Below are 21,507 nucleotides of genomic sequence, written 5' to 3'. Positions count from 1 at the left end.
TAGGCATACTTAAGTGATGTAAACTAAATCTTGCTTATTAGTAGAACCATTCAACACATGAAAAAAGTGATCAAGTATGGAGGTTGGTTTGTTGTAATTCCCAAGTTCCTAAGATGATTTAGGCAGCTCCTAATAAAATGTTCTCAAAAAATCAGACAAGGAATTGTTGGAAAACAGATTAAAGAAATGTTGACTACCTGTTATCATCATATCTAAAATGTTATCCAGCCAAGAAGCAGGAACAGTATCATGCAATTTAAGTAACAATACCACACAAACAGAAACAGCAAACAGTTAAGAAGAAATGTATCACAAAACCCAAACACCTCGGAATAGAAGGTGCATGAAAAGAAAGTAACTTCTGAATAATTCAGTAGGATTCAAACCACTGATGTTCTCCTGTTCAAATCTCTCAGTTAACAAATGCTCAGGTACTCTGCTGGACAGTGTAATGATGCAGCTCTTACACCACCTTAAATATGGCAGTGTATTACACACAGTCTGTGTTTAGACTATGTGTGCACATACATGTTTCTGTGATTTATCAGTATTATGGGATAAACAGATGCAACCCAGTAAGGAGTTGTAACTTAAAGTAACTCCCAGCTCATTTATTTACCAGCCTCCTTTGCAGGCTCATCATGTACTGCCAACAGTGCAGCTGTGTAGGTGGGTGTGACCAAGTCTGAAGGTAAAGGAGCTGAGGTGAATAAAGGTGTTTGAAACTGCTACCTTCCACACAAGAGACTGAGACATGATATTTCAGCATGCTACAAATTCTCTCCTACATCTCCTGAGCTGCAAAAGAAGGCATAGGGGAAAACGTGATTCAAGACCTTTTAATATGTGAAGAGCTCTTGGGTACAAAGTAAGAACAGATTTAAAATTCTCCTTTTTCATCAAATTAACTTCATACATTTTACTGCTGTGACAAGTCTAGAGGGCAGAACAAACAGATAATTCTAGAACATGCACTATTTAAGCATTTCACAGGTTGATACTGTGACAACTGTGACTGCTCACTGCTGCTCAGCAATGGTACCTCAGTGTCCTCGTGCATGCTCCCCATGAAACAGTCATGTCACTATCCATGAATCCAGGTTTGTTAAACTTGTGTAATATGATCTTGCAGATGATTTCAGCACAAGTACTAAATGTGTTCTTAACATGCTTCTGAAACAATTTCAAATCATGACTGCCCCCAGATAGGTATTACAAACTCCCAGTCAGCAGTTAGGTCTGAGGCTGAGCAGGGAGTGGGAGCTCAGCTTTCAGACTGGTTATGCTTGGGAACACACAGGCCTTTTCAGTGACTGTGGCTTTTTGCATGCAAATGTAAATTTTGTACATAAAAGTCTATTCAGCCCAGCAATCTCCACTTGCATGGAGCTGCCAAGGCACGCCCAATGAAAACAAGTGTACAAGCATGCATTTCCTGTCATCCCATGCCTCAGCCCCATTTTACTCACACTGACTCTGGGGGTCAGAACAGAGCTTGTTCTGGATGCTAGGAACTGTGAATGGAAAGGGTGCAGGAAGAGTTTTACTCATAACAAAATGTTAAATTTAACAAAGTTAATTAATCTGAAACAAAAGGATGAATTCCATAAGAGGAGTTTCAGTTGCCTGTGGACCCAGAAGTACCATGTAGCTTTCCTCTGTGCAGAACTCCCAGCCCTCACAGTCTGTGTTCAGGCTAGATTTAACACACAGTATAAATCTGTTATTTGTCTCAGCAACAGTCTGTGTTCAGTAACATGCCTGTAGCATGTTCATGTTTATACATCTAGGCTTGAAAGTCATAAAGAAAAAGGAATTTATACTTGTTCAGTGAAAATGAAGTCCATACTTTCAGAGATTTTAGGTCTGGCTGTTACTGCATTATTAGAATATTCTTGGTACTATCATGAGGGATTACTAATGGCTTTGTCCTGTGTTGTTTGATTAACTATACTCCATTCCTTGCAAAAACTGATTGGGTTTTTAACAGCCTCAAATTCAATGCAACAACTTCCAGCAAAAGCTGATTTATCACATAAAGCCTGTTTGGGCACTTATTAGCTGCATGTGTCCAGTTTCTGAAGAACAGAAGCTGAATGTTGTATAAACCTTGAAACTGCTCCTATTTAAAAGGATTTCATTGGCTAGTGGAGGTAGTTAATCATGGTAACAGCTGGTGCTAAGACACCGAGAACAGGACTGATCTTCCAGAGCTCTGACTTGCTTTCATTCATTCTGAGAGCAGCTGCAGAGGTCTGAGCTGTGCCATTCCCAGCTGTCAGAACACCAGTGGAAGGATAACAAGTTCTGTGAGCTGAGGTTACTCTTTACACTGCAATGGTGAATGGCACGTGTGGATTTCTTTACCTGCCTTCTATCTGTCATGGGGAGAGTGGAGCAGTAACATTTTAGACAAGGGCCTGCAGTTGGACACTCAGATTTCAGGGACTGCATCAGTTCCTTGAACTCGGTAACTTTGAGGAACCCTCTCATAGCACTACAAATACTGAGGCTTAGGCAAGTTCACAGAAAAGATGAAGTACTTTCAGTAACACAAAGCCAGGCTTTGAAGCACTTTGAAATCTCTGTGTAACGGAGATCACTGAGCAAGGCACATGTGGAGAAATGGGAAGGTTTCAAAACTGGCAACCTTTTGGTTGTCTCCTCATCATGTAAACAACCCTGCTGTTGTTTAGGCAATTCTTCTAAACAGTGCTACCTACCTCTGCAGAAACTTCTTGAAAACCCGTCTGTAGGCGTAGCCAGCTCTTCTGACTCGAATATTTTCTTTCAGACCCAAGTATTCCACTTGATGTTTTACCCTGGGGACAAAAACAATGCAAGGCTTAAAATCCATTTGATTTCAGCATACTTGTGGATTGAAGCATTCTTAAACATCTGAGTCATATTTAACTGTTGATTGCTAAAATTCATGCACAGGTAAATGAATCTCATTTTGCACGTTACCCTGCACACTGCATAGTATGAAAGATATTCCATGCAGGTAGATCACAGCACTGAAATACATGTAGCAAATTAGCTTTATCATTTGTTCCTAGTTTAACTTCCCATCTCCAAAATAATTTGTGTATAAATTTCTTAGGTAATAACAAAAATTCATAAAAGGCCACGTAACTATTACTGATACAATTACACAGCTGGTATCCAAGGGATTGGGAAATTGTTTTGTGTTCTCTTCTGAAGGTTTTTCCTATGCTTTACATAGCTCAAACAGCAACACAGTAACATATTTTTCCTCGTTGTTATGGAGAAAAGACCAAATGTGATGGCTGGAAAAAGCCCCTGATGCCAAACCTTCACTACACAAAGAATGAGAAAGAAGAAAGCCAGGTCAGCATACTGATGAAAAGCCAGAATACCTCCTCATTTTACCATGCTGCAAAGGAAGGATTCAGGATAGGCACAAAACTGGCTACAGCCAGTAATGGATGACTCATCCATGGCACATTTTAAATTACAAACAAAAGCTGAGCTGGTACCAGTCCCACAGAAAGCGTTAATGGCTGTGGAAAAACTCTGCTGCACATGGGAACTGAAGCATCATTATCCCACCACCAGCAGAGCTGCCTCTCACCAAGCACTTCCAGCCAGGTTCTAATCAGGGAACAAGGATGTGCCCATGAAATGCAAAGCAGAAAAACAGCAAAACAAAAAAGATTTTGCACTTTTTCCTCCTTCTAGACCTGTGACACATTTATGATTTTATGTTTCTTCTTACATATCCTGCTAGTCCACATATCCTTACATAGTCTACTGCTTAATGTTTGGTAATTTGATTTGAAGAATTCCAGTTGCTGATTTCCTTTGCATTTTCTTAATTTTCTCATCTAAGTCATATGCTGCAAGAAGCAAGGTCAGTTTTTCATTCTGTTGCTGTTCTTCTACAGAGCAAAGTATAAAAGCTTTAGCTTTCAGTCTGAACTATAACAGTTTTTAAGGTTTTAGTCCTGCACATTTAACAAACAGTACATAAAAGCCCATCTGTTTACATATAATTTTTTAAAAGTGAGTCTGTAATAAGCCATTTTTTTGTTTTGCTTACTATTTCTCTGATTTTACAGAAGGTTTTTCAAATCCTGAAACTCTCAGTTAATTCAATGTTATTTCTCTAGCTATTTTACAAAGGTAAATTTGAATATAAAATGTACTGCCCATTTTTTTTTCAAATGACTCATAGTAGGAAGGGAAGGGAAAAATCTTTTGAAATCCCTTGCTACAAATGACAAAATTTCTTTAGTTATTTCTTCCTTTTGAAGATCACTTTTGAGAGGTATTTTACTAAATGATGAGTGATATTGCTCTTTTAGCTTAAAATAAAGACTACTACACATTTTAATCTTGCTGTGTTCAAGGAATCAAGTATATTTTGTACCCACTCCAAGAATTCTGGTACAGTACAAAGTTGGTGGACAAAAATACATTTTCCTGTTTATAGCTTTCCCTCCTGTTCACATCTGGAATAATGCACTGGAGCCACAGTACTACTCCCATTTTCTGACTGTCTTGCCAGTATCAGTGTCCAGCACCAGAGAATTTGAGACATTTTTCTGGTTTTTTCCTTTCCTTTCTGAGAAAAGACACACTGAAAATCTCCCTTCAGGCAGCAACCTCAAGCAGGTCAGGGTCTGGGAATTCAGCTAATGCAGCAGTTTTGAATACAAGTCCAAGTGGCTGTGCCAGGACCTGAACAAAAACACATTTCAAGAACACCCCAATTTCTGGACTAACTAAGGTATTATACAAGCTTTAGATATTACACAAAGCCTATGTTTCAGTGCTAAATATTCTGGAGTTATTCAACAGCAGCAGCAGAAAGGTGGAGTTCCATGGCTTCTGTGAGCATGCAGTAAGAGCAGCTTTGTGAAAGGGTTTTTCCTTTTTCAGTTACAGTTTCACGGTCTAGTAAACCTGCTACTAATAAGCAAATTGCTACTCCCATTGCACTGACTAAGGCAGCCTGTATATGATGCAGCATTATGTGACCACACAAGAAAATAAAAAATTTAAATCCACCAATCAGCAAGGTATTACATAAACTCTATGCTTTTTATTTCTCGCAAATCCTTTTCACAGTAAATTTGAGAAACAACAATATTAGGTTTAACTTTGAATTGTCACATGCATATAAACTTCTCTTCCCCAGACCTGTCACTAAGTGCCCCAGTGAAGTCCTAGTACAATAGGTGGGCAATAACAGATTGAAAATTAAGAATGTTGGAATTTTTAAACAGGGATGAAGGATTATCACTGTAAGCAGCACTTCCATTTCTGTCTGAGCTTGACAGTACACAATCCTTTGTATTTCACTTGGCAAATGCAGCAGCTACTGGTAACACACCATCCTCACTATAAGAAATCAAGAAGAAACCTTGCCCATTTTTGCTCCTGAAGGGGTTTCCTGAAAGCTGTCCTTTTCTCAGGACTAGGGCTGTATTTGTTTCACTGGTTTCCTAGCAACTCCTTCCACAATAACAGGCCTGTTTCCCAATATGCAAATGATTGATTTTAGAAGCCCCTCAATTTTTAACTATAAGTTTTATAAATATTTTTCCCAGGATCACTTCGTCTCCTCCTTTGGTCCCCAGTGAGAGCAGAAAATGAAGTGCTGCACAGCAGGAGTTTCAGGGTGGGAAAGCTAAAGAGGGTCTACATTTACTGCTAAGCCCTCAGTGAGACTTTGGAGTGCAGTCCCAAGAGCTTCTGTAAGTGCTCTCCATCTGCATGTGACTGCGCTGGTCTGCTGGAAAGGCAGGAAGGGAATTCTGCTGGGGTTGTCCAAGAATGCTTTTCATCAGACTTTGCAAGCTGTTTCACCATTATAAAAATAACCACTTGCTTTATCAGCAATTTTACCATTTTCAGAAGAACTTGGTACATAATAACGAATGCTACCGCAACCTACACTAAAGCCCCACACAGCTTACACATCCCACTGAGCACCTACCCCAGTGCAAAAAGAGCAGCATCTTTTCCAGAGGAAGGTGCTACAAGCACCATGTAGTTAAAGATGCCTTAAAACAGATGTGATAAACCAAACAGATCATTTAGACTGCTATTTAATGTCTAATAATCACTTGATATGACATTCCAGTCTATTATTTTTTAAGAGCTGGCTAATTAAATGTAAGTAAAACATTCTTCTCCACTGCTGGTTATAAACACTTTTGGGCAAGTTTGATACATAAAAGCAGATACAGATTTCCTTCTGGCTTTCCAGCTTCTTAATAGAAGCTATTTTCAAAGCATAAAGCTAAAGTCAGAAGTGATCATAATACATTTGGTGTGTACACTTTACATGGAAAACTGAGTCTTTAATATACTGGTTGTGTTACTCATGCAAATGCTGGTTATTTGTAACTGGCAGGAGAAAAGCCAAGAGCTGCACACACCAAGTGCTGATTTAGACCAAGTGACCAGCACTTATCTTCAAAGTTTAGAAGAGGTCATGCCAGATTTCATTTCTGATGGTTTAGAGTATGCAGTTCTGTTTGTAGGCTGTACCATTACAAATTATGAATTTTTGTGGCCTGTTTTGACCACGAGCACTGCCTCTCCTCACACACTCTGTGCTCCATACCTGCTCTCCTCCCAGTCCCGAGACTTCTTTGTCTCATTGGGTTTGATGCAGCGGATGTAGTGGGGTGTGCACTTCATCAGGGTGCCAACAAGGTCATTGGCTTGTTTCTGTAAACACAGGAAAGCAACAGGATCTGAGCTGAAAGGGTAAATCCTGAGGGAATCTTACAATTATCAACCATCTGCTGATGACTCCACTGGCTAGACACAGGTGCCTTTGGTCTTTCTCCAACAACCAAAGTGTCTTGGGATAATCTGCACCTGATAATAAACTTATCAGTAAATAGGAGGGACCATTATCTCCAGATATGTCATACATTAGAACTTCTATATAAAAATATGGAGCAAATGCATCAAGTGAACCTGTCAGGGTGAAATGTGAGAAGAGAGATTGGTAAAATATTGATTTGCAAGTCATGTGTAATCTAAGTGTTTATCCTACAATCAATCTCCAGACAGAGGCTGGCCTTGCAGCACTTGCTGCCTTAGGCCAGGCACTCTGTGGTCAGCACAGACTGCTGCTGACTGGGTGGGTGCTGGGTCAGGCATTTCTGCACTGCAGAGACCAGTTATGTGCAGTTAGTGCAGGACATCAGAAGCTGAGTGAGGTGGCTCATTCATCATGCACGTGCAAGAACCATCAACTGCTCCTTTTGAAAATTCACTGCTATAGGATGCACCTGAATACAACATCTAATGAACACTGATGCTGGGCAGAACAATTCTAACAATGCTGAAACAATGCATCACTTTGCCATGAAGATACTCCTAATATCTATTTATCTTTAAAAATATCAGGACAGTAAAAAAAGAAAATACTTTTAAAAATTCATTTAGCTATTCATACACAAACACACAACCACATATACCCACACCAACACTGCAACAGGAGACATACTTTGATTTTGCTGCCTGCAGTGGTAGGACGGCCCTTCTTGTCCACTTGAAGGTTTTCAGGAAACAGAGCCTTTATAAAAGGCCTAGGAAAGAATTTATAAAACAGGGTTGGCATAGAAAGACAATTCAATGCAGGCATGTCAAGGAATATGCTGTAAAAGTTGATAGTTGAGCAGAATATAAATAGCTATTTCTATTACTCTTGAGTTATATCAAATCTATTTTAAGATTAGTACTTTCCATGAGCCTCATTCCTCACAGAGACCCTTTGCTATTTTGGTGAGCATTGAAAGCCATGACACCAGATACCTAGAAGACTTGAAGAAATGCACACTTCTTAAAAAATAAGCAGCAATTAATTAAAATACATCACCAAGAAAGTTACTTTGTCAAAACAGTGCCTGTTCTGAGAGGAGCCAGAGCACTGATGGCTTTGCTTGAGGCCAAAACAAAGCTGCCATTACAGCATTTGGTTCTGACAGCGCCTCCCTTGGTCCAATCTGCAGAATGAAGGTCAGGGTAATGCAGTGCTGCTGCTGTCCTGCAGCACTGGGCATGGGCACTGTTACACACAGGAGTCAGCAGGTGCAAAGCAGAGAAGTGTGGCCCTCTGTGCCCTCCAAACCACCACAGCATTCCTGCTCCAAGCAAGGTTTGCTTACGTACAAATCACTGCTCTGCATGAGTTCAATCAAGTCCGTGAAAAGAACATCCCGATTTCTCTCGCAGAATCCATCCATATCATAAGATACCTGGGCCAAGGTGGAAATTGATTGTTTGTGGTAAGTTGAGAACCCAATAATTAAAGAAAATTTAAATTCTGTCCTCATCAGTTGCTGTTCTGTACTTTTTGGTTAGTCTGGTAAAACTTAAGATACCACAATGAGCACTCAACTCTAGCATGTACTATTAAACTTTTTCATAACAAACAAAGGAGCTTCATCCTTAAATATAAATTCCATTTTAAGTCAAATTTAAAAACACTAATGGAACTAGTGAATGGAACATGACAAGTGAATTTAATACTGAATTTTACTAAGAAAAGTTTTTGTGTAATAAGGATTCATTGTTATTAACTGCAGAAAACAATGAATACTCTGAGAAATAAATCCAAAGAAGATAGAACTGCACATTATATTCCCAGTTTTACTGGCATATCATCACCTAAACATCACTTTTATATCTGAATTCTTTAAATTTACTGCTACTGTAATAACCAAATGAGATTACAATAATGAAAGTATGAGGCACTCATTTATTACATTTAAGTTCTGGTTGTGAGAGCAGCAAGGCTCAGACTCCCCTCTCCAGCAAGGGCCACTTGTGAAGGCATTTCTGCCCTAAGCTGCCTGCTCTGTGAAGGGACACTGTCTCCTGGGAGAATCTGGCTGTGTAAAACCAAGCCAGCCCCCTGCAGGGCTCCCCCCTTCCTCTCATTACTTTTCTCCTTCCTATAAACACACAGAGTTCAGTGAGGATTTTCAGGTTACCTTTCCAGCATAATGATGGATGATGAAGCCCTGGTTCCAGCTGTTGAAATGTTCATGAGTGCCAATCTGCATCTGCAGTTTCTGCAGCAGAGTCTGGTCAGCTCCTTCTCCCACGGCGTGCATGGTGGCACACACATCATCCAAAATGCTCATAATCCCTGGGGGGTTCTAATGTGGTGGGGAACAACAACAGCAGCTCAAGGGAGGGGGAAAAAAATTATGATGCCTGTTGTTTCCCCCAAACAGAAAATTGTCTTTGCTACAAAAACACTAGAGCAGAGTCAGGAAGGATTTCCCTCCAATCAACTGAGATTAACTTTTACACCAATATGCAAATAGTTTAAGGAGAGATGACACTTCATGGGATGACAGTAGGAAATAATGGTGGAAACAGTGATTACTGTTGAAAAAACATTAACAAAAACATCAAAACACTCAACATCTGTTTAGTTTCTTTCCTCACTCCACCAAAAAGTAAACTCATGCCTGAGGAAAGCATTTAAATGGACATGCTGTAGTTTGACAAACTTGGAGCTAAATATCTGAGACTGGGAGGGAAATTTTATTCTCTTGCTAATCATCCTTATACAGACAGAAAATGGGGAAAATCTGATGTGTATGTAAGCATAAGCCACTCCAGTCTTTCAAAACTGTTCTGGCCTCCATGAGGATAAAGAACTATCTGAGAAACATTCTACTTCTGGCCTAAAGCACAACTCAACATTTGTTGCCATCCCAAAACAGAACATAAAGACTTGAGACTACAGAACAGCCTGTGGAGCAAAACCACAGAATTTCCTTTATCTACAATACTGTCTCTTCACTTGTTTCTGCTTGATTTGCAACAGCACCTGGAAGGGAAGGTGATGCTGTAGCTTCCCCAGACTGCATTCCATCTCCCATGGACACAAAGAGCATTAGCTGATGTACAGTATGTCAGTAAGGTCATGATATATTGTGGTGGACACAATTTTTTCCCATTATTTTGTCTTTTTAGTCACATGTCAATCATGCTATGGTATAGCTCTCTTTTTGGATGGTATATCTTACATGACATATCTTAGGGCTCCTATAAGACATCTTATGTAAGATTTATATATAGACTTAGCATGACTCAGTAACTGAACAACAGTATTTGCATTTTCCTATGAACCTTCTTTACGGAAAAAGCAGCTGCCCAAATATTTAGGAAAAAAAAATCTTGTTGTTTTCTCCACCTGTTTGTTCTAAACACTTACCACTTTGTTCTCTATAAGGTCACACACTATTTTGTTGTTGAAATATTCTATTGGTGTCCATCTAATTCCTTCTTGTACATATTCCTCCTGTTAAGTAAAAAAACAGATGCAAACATTCTTTTGCACTGTAGATGTAGCACTAGATTTACAACACACTCCGCAGACACAAACTCTGCACTACTCATGTTCAGGAAGACTTGCCAAATGTATGACTGGGTGGAGGTGGGAGAAATGACCCTACTGATAGTTAAATCCAGCTCTCTGCTGCCTAAAAGATGAATTGGAATCCTACTCTGTTCTCCCCACACATTCCTTTGTCATTCACAGCCCTTCCGTGGTTACTGACAACAGCAGGAAGATTTCAACTGCATTTATTGTCAAAGCACTTTACAAATAGTAACAAAATGACTTTTACAGTATCTTGACAGTGTACCTAAGTATCCACATTCTGATCTATTTTAAAAATTCAGATTGTGACAGGCACATGGAGGATCAGATCCCCCAGACAACACATTTAGAAATGTACATGAAATGAAGATGTAGCTTTTTATTTCTGTATGCAACTGCTGTATCTAAAAAGACACCTAAAGAAAGACTGGGGAAAATCAATATTAAAATTCAATTAAATTGACCCAGTCAAGTCAGCTGCACATACAGGGGCTCAGTAGATACTCTGCAGGTCACTTGTGCACCCAGTGCCATGACTGGTTACTCCCCCACAAAGGCAATTGTGTCTGGGCATTCCTGGAAACTCTGTCCCAAAGCTGGTGCCAGCCCTGAGCTCACACTGCACACAGGGCTCCTGTCTCAGCTGCATCCTGTCTGCTCTCCCATGCAGAAACAAAAAAGTGAGATTTGGCAGTAAGACTGTGAGCAGAGAACTGCAAATACTTTTAAAAGTATCTTTGTATTTCTCTGATCGATTTCATTCTTACATATACACATATATACATATATAAATATATATACATAAATATAAACATATAAAATATATATGAAATCTATAAATGTATATATTTAAAAAACAGAAAAGCTGTGGAGGAAATGAAGGGAAGTATCCCCAGTGAAAAGTGTGTCATGCTCCAGGGAAGCCCAGGGATGGAGCCAGGCTGCAGCTTTCCATCCCTGCCCATGAGTCAGACTGCAGCAGCCTGGGCACAGTCATGAGACTGCAGCAGCACCGTGGGGTGGACTGGCTTTGCACCACCCCAGCACTGAACAAACGCCTGCAGCTGATGTGCTTCACAGTTCTAGGGTCAGCCAACAACACAGGTTGTTTTCTTTCCCTTTGTATTGCTTACAAGGTAGATCTACTGTTGCAGATGATGACACCTTGATTTTGCCACCAGCTGAAAAAGAAATAGCTCATTTGTGAATTCCAAAATAATTTTTAAAATTTGGTTACCTGCTCTGCTTTCAGTGTCAGTTCAATAAAAATCTGCTGCAGTTTTTCATTTACAAAGTTGATGCAGAACTGTTCAAAACCATTTTTCTGTAGAAAAGGAAGCAATGTAAAAATTAGTCTCCTGCCTTATATACAATGATTTTTAGTTCTCTCTCTGGCAATAAGCTTCAAAGCAACACTGTCAGTGACAGATGGGTTGCTGACTTTATAGACATTTTGAGGAATTTCAGATCTTCCTTTTAAGATCAATGACTTCATTTCTTTGAAGTTTCTTCAATACCTCATGTTTATTAAGCGAGACATTACCAGTGAGATCACAATGTCCAGAAAGATGGGTTGGGATTTTTTGCTTTCATTCTGGCCGTAGGATTTGTGATTTTTTTTCTGGTTTAAGTTTTTTCCTCTCTAAATTACAAAAAGGCTCTCCTAGGTCAGACCTGCTCAAACCCCAAGTATTCCATTGTCATACCTGAAATATTTCAAAGCCATAAATATCAAGGACACCGATGTTATATTCTTCATGGTCCTTCTCCATAGCCTTATTAATAGACTAACAAAACAGAAACAAAACATAAAACAAAGTGTAGTTTATACAATTAAAATACATCGATATTCTTAAATACTTGAAATTCTTTTAAAATAATATATTTGAATTGAATACAAATATACAGAAAATGTTATTTTGCTTTCACTTTTTAATAAAGTGTTACAAACAGTTAGGAAATGAACAGTATGTTATCCTGCTTTCCAGGTCAGTGAGCCTTTGGATCTACTATCTACAAAAATCTTTCCTTTTCACTGTAATTAGCTCAGTTAAATAAAAGGAGCCAACAGAAAAAGAACAGCTTTAAGTCTGCTCTTTGATGAATTTTGCTGAGGGTACACTGAATCTCCTCCCCTCACTGTGTAGGTCAGTGTACAGGCACAGAGGGATGGGTGACAGGGAGGGAGCTCTGGGTCACTGCAGATCCCCAGGGAGCAGATCCCTGCTGCACCAGGAGCAGTGTCCCCTCCTGTGCAGGTCAGGCACAGAGGGATGGATGACAGGGCTGTTGTGAGGAGGGAGCTCTGGGTCACTGCAGATCCCCAGGGAGCAGATCCCTGCTGCACCAGGAGCATCCAGGGCTCCCAGCCTCCAGCCAGCCCAGGGTCTGACTCTGAACAAGAGAACATTTTAGCATGGAGAATGGAATTTGGCCCCTGGCTCCACTGCCAAATCCTGCTGCTGAAGGGGCTCTTTGCAGGGAAGTGGGAGCAGAGAGCAGGGGAGCACAAGCAGCCAATTCTGCCCTGCTGAGAAGGAGGAATCCCAGGCAGAAATAGGGATTCTGACAGGAGGGAGATCAGGATCCCACACGGGACAGTCACAGCAGGAGCCTGCAAGCACAGCTCATGTCAGAGGCAGTGTTTGGTATCCATGGCCACACTTCCACTGCACTGGGCAGGCTTGGGCAGGGCAATGCAGGCAAGAAAGGGCCTGCAAGGAACATTCCTGGTGCCCTTGAACTTGTTTGGATACTCCAGCAGAATCAAGCAAATCCAACTTACATCCACCAAGTAATCAAACACACGGGAATGAAGGGCCTTGGCCAGGGCATCCCTGGTGTAGCAGGCTTGTTCCACATTCAGTGTGACATTAATGGACTCAGATTTGCCTCCCCACTTGCTGTCCATCTGTCTGCTGGTAAGTTTTTCCTTCAGGCGGTCCTGGTTAATTCCCAGGAGAAAAGCAGGGAAAGCTAAAACTGCAAGAAAGATCAGGATGCTGGATTATGACTTACAGACTAAACATAGAACAAAGAAAAAAATTACCTTTATCTTAAATAACAGTAAAACTCATGGAGTGTGAAGCTTAAAAAGGAAAAGAGGAGCAATTTAAGCCTTCAAAATTTCTCTATGCTCCTCAAGGACATTTTCAACTCTTTACTTACATGGATTTAAATTAAGATAAACGACCTTGAAGTAAAATAGTCAGCTATTTCTGTACATTCAGTCCTTCAAACATGTAAGCTGCCACAGGACATGGTTTTGAACTGTGTGGTTCAAACAAATCACTCTTGGAGGAGATGGAAATAAATGTAGAGCTCACACATGAAATAAAATTGACACCATTGAAAATTCTTTGTAAAAACATGAAATATTTAAAATGTAATAAAAAATAGGCTGTTTCCTAATATCCTTTCTCCTTCTTTTTATAAGTTAGTACATTGCAAAAAGTTTTCAATTACCTTGCCTTTTATTTTTTAATTCCTTATTCTGTAAGTATTTTGCCAATTCTATTTCCAGTTGTTTAAAATTAAGCACAAGAATACATCTGTGCCAAAAGCAGCCCAGGGTCTGGTATTCTCTCACTCAGCACATGGTGCAGATGTTAGTGCAGGTGTCACACACCTTAGGGAGTGGAAAACCAGAAGTGCCTTGAAAGCAAATGGAAACAACTCCTGAGGAAAACTCTTGGAGTTGGCACTGCACCTCCACTAAACCACAAGATCCTCTAACAGTGCTCCACTGGTTTCAGATCTACTTTCAGATCTACTTTACTGGTGTGAGGAGGATGCAAAATAATCACTAAGGTGGCAACCACTTGCACTTTATGCATCTGTAATGTCACTGCATGACTTCACTAAGCTCTTTAGTACATTATTCCAAAAGTATTTTTAAAATTGGAAATAATCACCCACTTTCTAAAATATGATTTATTACCATCAGCAAACTGATGAAATTTACTCTGGGGTACCAGGAACCACACAAAGTCCAGTCACTGGCAACGTGTCTGGTAATTCAGAGAACTCAGGATGAAGAGCACATGAAAAGATCAATCAATGTTTGCTTTACCTTGGGAAAGAAGGCAGGAATTACAGACCACCAGATATGCTCACATACACTGTTAAGATGCCAGGAAAAATGCTGAACCAATACTAGTGGTAAGAATTTATGAAGACAGTCTAATGGCAAGGAGCACCATGCAGAGCCCAGAAACTCTCCCTTCCCAGTGCTAATGATTTACTGTAAGGGAAGAGGAGCTGGCCAGCACTTGATACAACTTCACATTCCTAACATGCCTGATTGTTTTCCCTAGTTATGGACCATAAAGTTACAGTCTGGAAATTATTATAAAGCAGGATATGCATGTAATTGAAAAAATGAACCTCAAAGAGTCATCAGTAGCATTCAGTGGAATAGTTTTAAATGTACTCTGTGAAGGAAAGCTGAAAAGACTGGGCTCACCTCCTGGGCTTCCAGGAAGTGAAAAACAACCCTTTCAATACAATGCAAGTGTAAAGAGGGAGAGTTCAAATTCCTTTCTCCTTCCAAGAGAGAAGTACTATTGTTTGCCATGATTTGTAGCATGGAAGATTTCCAGCAAATAAGAACTTTTTTCATCTCTTAATATAATCAAAAACTAGAGCAGACTGCAATCACTGGCAGTTTTAAAGATGCATTTGTCTAAAGGGCTGTCAAGAATGGTCTGTACAGATTTGATTCTGACTCAGAGTAGAGCTTTTGGTGTCCCAAAGAATGGCTTTGCATGTTTTTCTGCAATTGGCTGTATAACAACAAGAATGCTAGTGACCAAATTCTTAAACTTTTTATTATTTCAGGCTTACATAAAGCAGGACTGACTGGTGGTTCCCTGTGCTTTATCTTTCATGGTTATGCAGGCTATGAATGCTTTACTATTTAGTTGGCTAGGACAAACAGTAAACTTGGGGGAGGACTAATAGAGAAGAGAAATGAGACCCACTTTCATCTTCATAATGCAGAAATGATGTGCTGGATGTGGCTATTTCTTCCCTGGCTTCTCTAAAATCAGTACACTTATGTGTAAGTCTGATATTCACTCTACTTTCTAATTTCTTCCCATGTATTATTCATACACAATTTATGTATTTGTTTCCCAGGGAGCAGGAGAAATGTGGTGGACATGGCTCATCACAGAAATACATTCACTTCTAATGACTTATTTTCAATTAATGTCTTTGCCATTTGTTATTTTGATGCAACTCACTCTGTATCCATCTTGTATGGCTTTTAAATATCAGGATCGGATTGGAAGATTTAACATTGTCATTTAAATTGAAGCACAGTAGCACATTTGGAACCAAAAGGCATATAAATACAATGCCACAAATGTTTTTCTTTGGTTCACTTAACTTCTTAATTTGAGAGACTAGGAAGGTTAAAAATTAGTAATTTTTATTTCCAAGTTTCATAAAACAAATAGCAGGAGAATGCTGATACAGTTGAGTGTGAAGCTGACTGCACAAGATAAGTTAGTTATGAATAAAGTATCTAAAAGTAAACAAATGGCATTTTCCTAAGCATTCTGAACCAAGAATTAAGAGAACACACAGGTATGTCTAAGGTACTGTTATGTGTGTTGTGCTTATCTCTGTACTTAAACTATCCAAGTAGCATAAATCCACACTGCATGCAAGGTGTAAATCACAACAAAAACATTTAGAACTCCAAGTCCATGAATATTCCAACACCTTGCTGCTGTGAGCCCAGCTGCTACAGGACAGAGCACAAGGACAGGGCACTGGGAAAGGGAACTGTAAAGAAACAGTTACTCAGTAGCTGTAGCTCACAATGAGGTGTCAGCTGAGGAATCTGAGACAGGGAACACAACTGCAGAATGTAAAGCCTGCATTTCTGAACCTCTGTGTACAGGACACATGCACACACCTGTATGGATGCCTGGGCCCAGGGACACCCACAGCTGGGAGCTGCTTCCACAGCACAGGAGCCACACAAACCACATAATAAACAGGGCTTTATGAATGTGTGCTGATGCACTGAAAGAAGCAGAGTTCAAGCCCTTCTTCCAGTGTCTATTATTTCACACTCAAAGGCTGGAACAGGATTTCTCAAATTCAAAATCACACTCTGTTTGAGTCAGTGGCCTTTTACAAGACAAAAGAGGGGCCTCAGCACCTGGTTTTGGCAGAGACTCTCAATTGGCAGCCTGACATTCTAAGAATCTATGCTCTGTTTGGATAAGCAGCTCTAAATTGCAGTTCACCTCCTGCCATCTGGGCTGCAGCCCACTGCTGCTGCTGTAACAGTTTCCAGAGGTACTTACACTCCTCACTCTCCACTCCTGCATAGTTGCCAACTTCTTTGAAGCTGATGTTTCCCAAATGCAAAATTCCTGCCACTATCTGCAGTACCAACGCCTGCTCCTCTGCAAAGATCCCAATCACACTCATTGCGTGCTGGGAAGAAAAACAAATTTGCATCAGTCGAAGATTCTTGTCTTAGAAATCCTTTTACAATGTTGGTATTAAAAAGTAGAGTTATTCAAAGCAGTTCAGATTCCTAACACAATCAAATTTCATTAAAGCTGAAGTTTCAAAGGGTACCAGATGTTCTACTTCAGCATTTCTGTATTTTTTAAAATTAAATACAGAAGCATCTACACTTTTTAGAACATGCATTAACAAAATAAGTTCTGGAAAAAATAAACACCTGCTTTAAAGTGTCACACTAAAAATAAATAGTTTCATTGCAAACTGGAAAACAAGGAACCTAAGAGACAATGATTTTATTCCTTCTACACAGTCAGTTCACCCACCAAGACTAAGAACTGTGAAGCTGTACTGAATTACTCTAAAACACAGCCCAGTGTCTGGCTCAGGCTGTGAATTTCAGCCACTTACTAGAAAATCCCCATCACCCCTGGGTTTTGGAGTTCTGAGTACATGACAACTTACAGAACGTCTTCTCAACAAACTGTTTTTCTAAAATATCAAATAAGCTCCAATACAACAGTAACAATTACTTTTTAGGCCTTTAAATGTGCTACACACATAGATGTGTTAATACATCTACTTTAAATAGTAAATTCCTAAAACAGGACACCAGCAGTTGGCAGGTCACACAATGAACTGGCTGCAGCTCTGGATAAAGATCCCTGATCTGTGTTTTCACACTCCCTTTCTCCAGCCTTTCAGCTGTACTGTTTTAAATAAGCATGGAAGGTCAGCCAGCACTGGTAATTCAGCTAAAACAGAGCAGTCTTTTATAATTTTCTTCTAATTCAAGTTCCTCGTTGTGTTTGCATTTTCACATTTTTCATACTCCAGATTATCTGTACAAGTTAAATTTTATTAGATTTGCACCCTTCTGAAAAAGAACAAACTGAAAATCACGACAGCTTTCTACAAAACCTATTTTCAGGGTTAGCATACCTCCTCCTCAAGGCAAAATACAACTAGAATAAGTTATATCTACATTAATTTCTCATTCCCACATTAGTAGATCAACATCTTTGCTGAAAATGAACAGTGAAATGAACATACATCCTCCACTACACAAACCATACAGTAAAGAACTCACCAGTGTTTCTTGGAAATCTGATTTGTCGTTGATGTCATCCACTTTGTAGGAGCCAGAGAGACTCAGATAGTAATAGTAGTCCATACTGGTAATGCCAAGGCTGCTTTTTTGTTCTGAGGAGGCCCCTTCAATTAGCTGCAGAATAAAAACCCCCCAAATTAGGGATCACCCAACAATCTCCAGCAGATAATGAGCAGCTCAGAAACAGGGACTGAGCCTGGAATTACTGGGAGAGATATGGCTGGTGCTGTGCCAGGGATGTACCCTTCCTACCTTCTGGTAATTGCTTAACCCAAAAGACCAGGCTCTCAATTCCATTCCCACAAATGGTTTAGTTCTAACTTCCCAACTAAACTTCCCAACTAAACTTCCCAACTTCCCAACTAATAGCTAAAAATGTGACTGCCTTGAATGCCTTCCATAATCATTAACTCATTAAGAACAGGCAAAATGGGTTTTCCACCCAGAATGTGTTCCCTAAATCCTTAGCAGGGATGTGTTTTCCACACCTGCTGCAAGGCAGGCACAGCTGACAGCACATTCAGAAAGCATCACCTGTGGCTCTCCTCAGACCTGTGCAAAGGCTCTGCAGCCATGCACAGACATGGAAGGAACAAACATCAAAACAGAGCTGTCAAAACCCCACAGTCTCTTAACCCTTGTGTCAAACAACCTCTCCAGGCCACAGGAAAAGCAGCAGGACAGGACAAATTGTACATAAACCTCAAAAAAGGAGAACACACAGCTCCTGGAGCAATTCCAGCACCAATTCAGCTTTCCCTCCTGGCAATGGCACTTCAACTTACAAGCTCACTTACAAAGCTCTGGCTTGGCCCTAGTTTTGTAGAGCTTAATCAGCAGCACTCCAGCAGGTGAGGACCATGCACATCAAAGACCACTGAAGGCTGGCAAAGTCTTTTCAAACACAAAAACTGGGGATACTTGGACAATTCAACAAAGTGTTATCATAAATATCTCAGAAAAATAAACTGACAATCAGATTTCTCTGTCACAGGAAGTATAGGCCAATAGAGATATATATAAACTGGCCTCTCTCTCTATATATATATAGGCCAGTTTAAATAGAAAACTGCTGAAAAGTTCTCATTTTCTATTATATTCTCTTAGACTTTTCCAGATGGGAACTCACAATGAGTTTCCAAGCAAGGCTTTGAAATACTGCAATATGCTGTTCTGAAAGGCAGCCAGGCAGGTCTGTGGCAGATGGTGTCTCACCATGCCGCTGAGCTTCCCAGCAGAGACCAGGTTACCTCTGCAGTGTGCACTCAAATCTCACTGCTTTGAGAACAACTATTCAATCAAAAGGAGAAACGGGTCCTAGATACTTTCCATAACTCAGAAAGGACTTAGGCACTTCTGACCTGGTAAAAAATGTGAAAACTTCTCTCTCCAGGATTCCTCATTACAACTCGAGATTTTTCCAGTAGGAAGTTGGAGATTTTCCCTCCATCTGGTTCTCCACCTGGGCTAAACTGTATTTCAAAGTATTTCCCCTGCAATAAATAATTCAAGCTGTTAAATGATTAGTAAATGCAAATTCTAAATTATGCACTTTTACTGTATTCCAAGCAAGGTTACAAGGGTATTTCCTCTTTATGGATACCTCAAGGTACAACCTAAGCTTACACTCTTGAACCACCATATTTTCTGCATTTACACAGGTCAACATTAACACATCCCATGTTAATGCAAATGTAGAGAGGAAATCAGTGGATTCTCTTCACTGTTGAGACTCTTGCTCAGTATAAAGGAAACCATGAGGCTCACCTAAACAGCAGGTCAGTTCAACAGATTTACAACCAACAGCAAACTGTTCTGCCTGGAAGCAAAGCAAGGCCACAATCTCCTGCTTTCAGGGAGACATTATTAGCCAAGTCAGTTGTGTTCATGTTGAACACATCTCACATTGTTAAAGCCTATGTGTAACTTCTTCAAATGGAAGCTCTGGTGTGCAATTTAGTGAGCAGTCACTTCATGAGATTATCTTGACCCTTCTGGAATGACAGACTGAAGGTAATTCCTTCCTACTGCCTGTATAATATTAGTAAAGGCTGCAGCCTTGGTACTTCAAAAACTATACCCAGTACATAGAGAGAAAGAAATGCAGGGGAAAAAACAGCTATACAGAAGCCTCTGATATCCACCATGGTTTAAAACACACTTTATATCTTTTTCTATCTTTATATCTTATTCAGATTTACCTCACCTGTAGTGAATTGATAGTATACCCCTGAACACTGTCTCTGTAACAGCAAACAAGAGTAAAGTCATCTCGAAGGTAGAGGGACTTACAAATCTGCTGGAGTTGTTGTTCCGTACAGTTTTTGCATTCCCAAAGGCCTCCAGTAAAGGGTTGGATTGTAGAATAATATCTTTAACATGCTAAAATTTTAGGAAATGAAAGAAATGCAAATTCAGAAATAGACATTTTTAAAGTTCTTACAGATTTTCTAAAAAAACCCCCCATAAATTATATATTAAAAAGGCAAGAAATCCTGCATCTGTAAAAAATTCTCTTGATCATAAGGAATAGAATCCAACAGTTTTTCTTCTAGAGCTTTTAGTTCCTATTTTTGAGGAAAATCTTACAGAATTAAACAAAATGCCTGAGGCTAAAACCTGGTTCTTCTGTGCATTGTTCTGCCAAAACAACACAGCTGATAAACTGATCTGTTTTTTCCCATCATCTTAATCTTAAACCACACTTACACAGGAGCATTTAATTTTTTTTGGGGGGGGGGTTTGGGACCACAACCAATGAAGTCAGAGTAGCATGAAATTTAGGAATCTGCCAGTGCTTCAGCAATCTGTTCTGGGATCACTGATCATGATACTGATCACTCATGCTTCAGTATTACTGTGTATCAACTCACCTGTACTTTAGGACCACCTCCTGAAATTTTGGAGATATAACTCATGATATATTTGGCAGCTACAGTCTTTCCAGCACCACTTTCCCCACTATAGAAAAATAAATACAAAAATGAACATGTTAGTTTTTAAGTAACTCTACAGTGGGGTAATTTGAAGTTCATTTTATCCAACCAAGGTGAAGTACCTTAATTAAATACAGCACATTCAGACTGAGTAACCTGGTAGTAGAGACTGTGATGCAGTGTGGTAGCATGGTACTGGGATATGTTTGTGAGTACAGAACTCTGAATACACCATCCTGCATGGACACCAGAACCTCAGTGAGACTCCAAGGTCAGAAAAGCACACACACTGAGAAACATCTACTTAAACCAAGATACTCAAAGGAGAGTTAAAGACTCCATTCCTATCTATATTTATGGGGATTTCAGGTCTTGACACAAAAACTAATTTGAAAATCTGAGCTGTGCATGCCATGCCAGATACCTAATTCATTTTAGTAGTTTTTTGTTTTAGGTGTTCCTGAACAAAATAATGAGGCATTATTAATCACATCCTGAATGACGGAAGAACTGCCTTCCTGCTCCTATGCCTCTTGACACAGGGTACAAGAAGTCTTACTATCCCATACTAGCTCTCACAA

At 39.8% G+C, this 21,507-nt stretch overlaps 1 protein-coding gene across 1 annotated transcript in view; it reads right to left on the bottom strand.

Annotated features, from left to right (window-relative positions):
* The window catches only part of MYO1E (myosin IE), a 76,920-nt gene that overhangs the window by 15,412 nt on the left and 40,001 nt on the right, over window positions 1-21,507 (bottom strand). Inside the window, 14 exon segments of the mRNA XM_058033553.1 lie at window positions 2,724-2,822; window positions 6,599-6,705; window positions 7,496-7,577; window positions 8,161-8,246; window positions 8,985-9,152; window positions 10,223-10,309; window positions 11,628-11,714; window positions 12,097-12,177; window positions 13,176-13,372; window positions 16,714-16,846; window positions 17,970-18,104; window positions 19,352-19,483; window positions 20,283-20,372; window positions 20,864-20,951. Of these exon segments, the coding sequence (XP_057889536.1) occupies window positions 2,724-2,822; window positions 6,599-6,705; window positions 7,496-7,577; window positions 8,161-8,246; window positions 8,985-9,152; window positions 10,223-10,309; window positions 11,628-11,714; window positions 12,097-12,177; window positions 13,176-13,372; window positions 16,714-16,846; window positions 17,970-18,104; window positions 19,352-19,483; window positions 20,283-20,372; window positions 20,864-20,951 (1,572 nt within the window).

Source organism: Melospiza georgiana, chromosome 13, assembly GCF_028018845.1.
Source record: "Melospiza georgiana isolate bMelGeo1 chromosome 13, bMelGeo1.pri, whole genome shotgun sequence".
Classification (NCBI taxonomy): domain Eukaryota; kingdom Metazoa; phylum Chordata; class Aves; order Passeriformes; family Passerellidae; genus Melospiza; species Melospiza georgiana.
The sequence above is the reverse complement of the archived record's forward strand: the minus strand, read 5'-3'. Positions and strand labels throughout refer to the sequence as shown.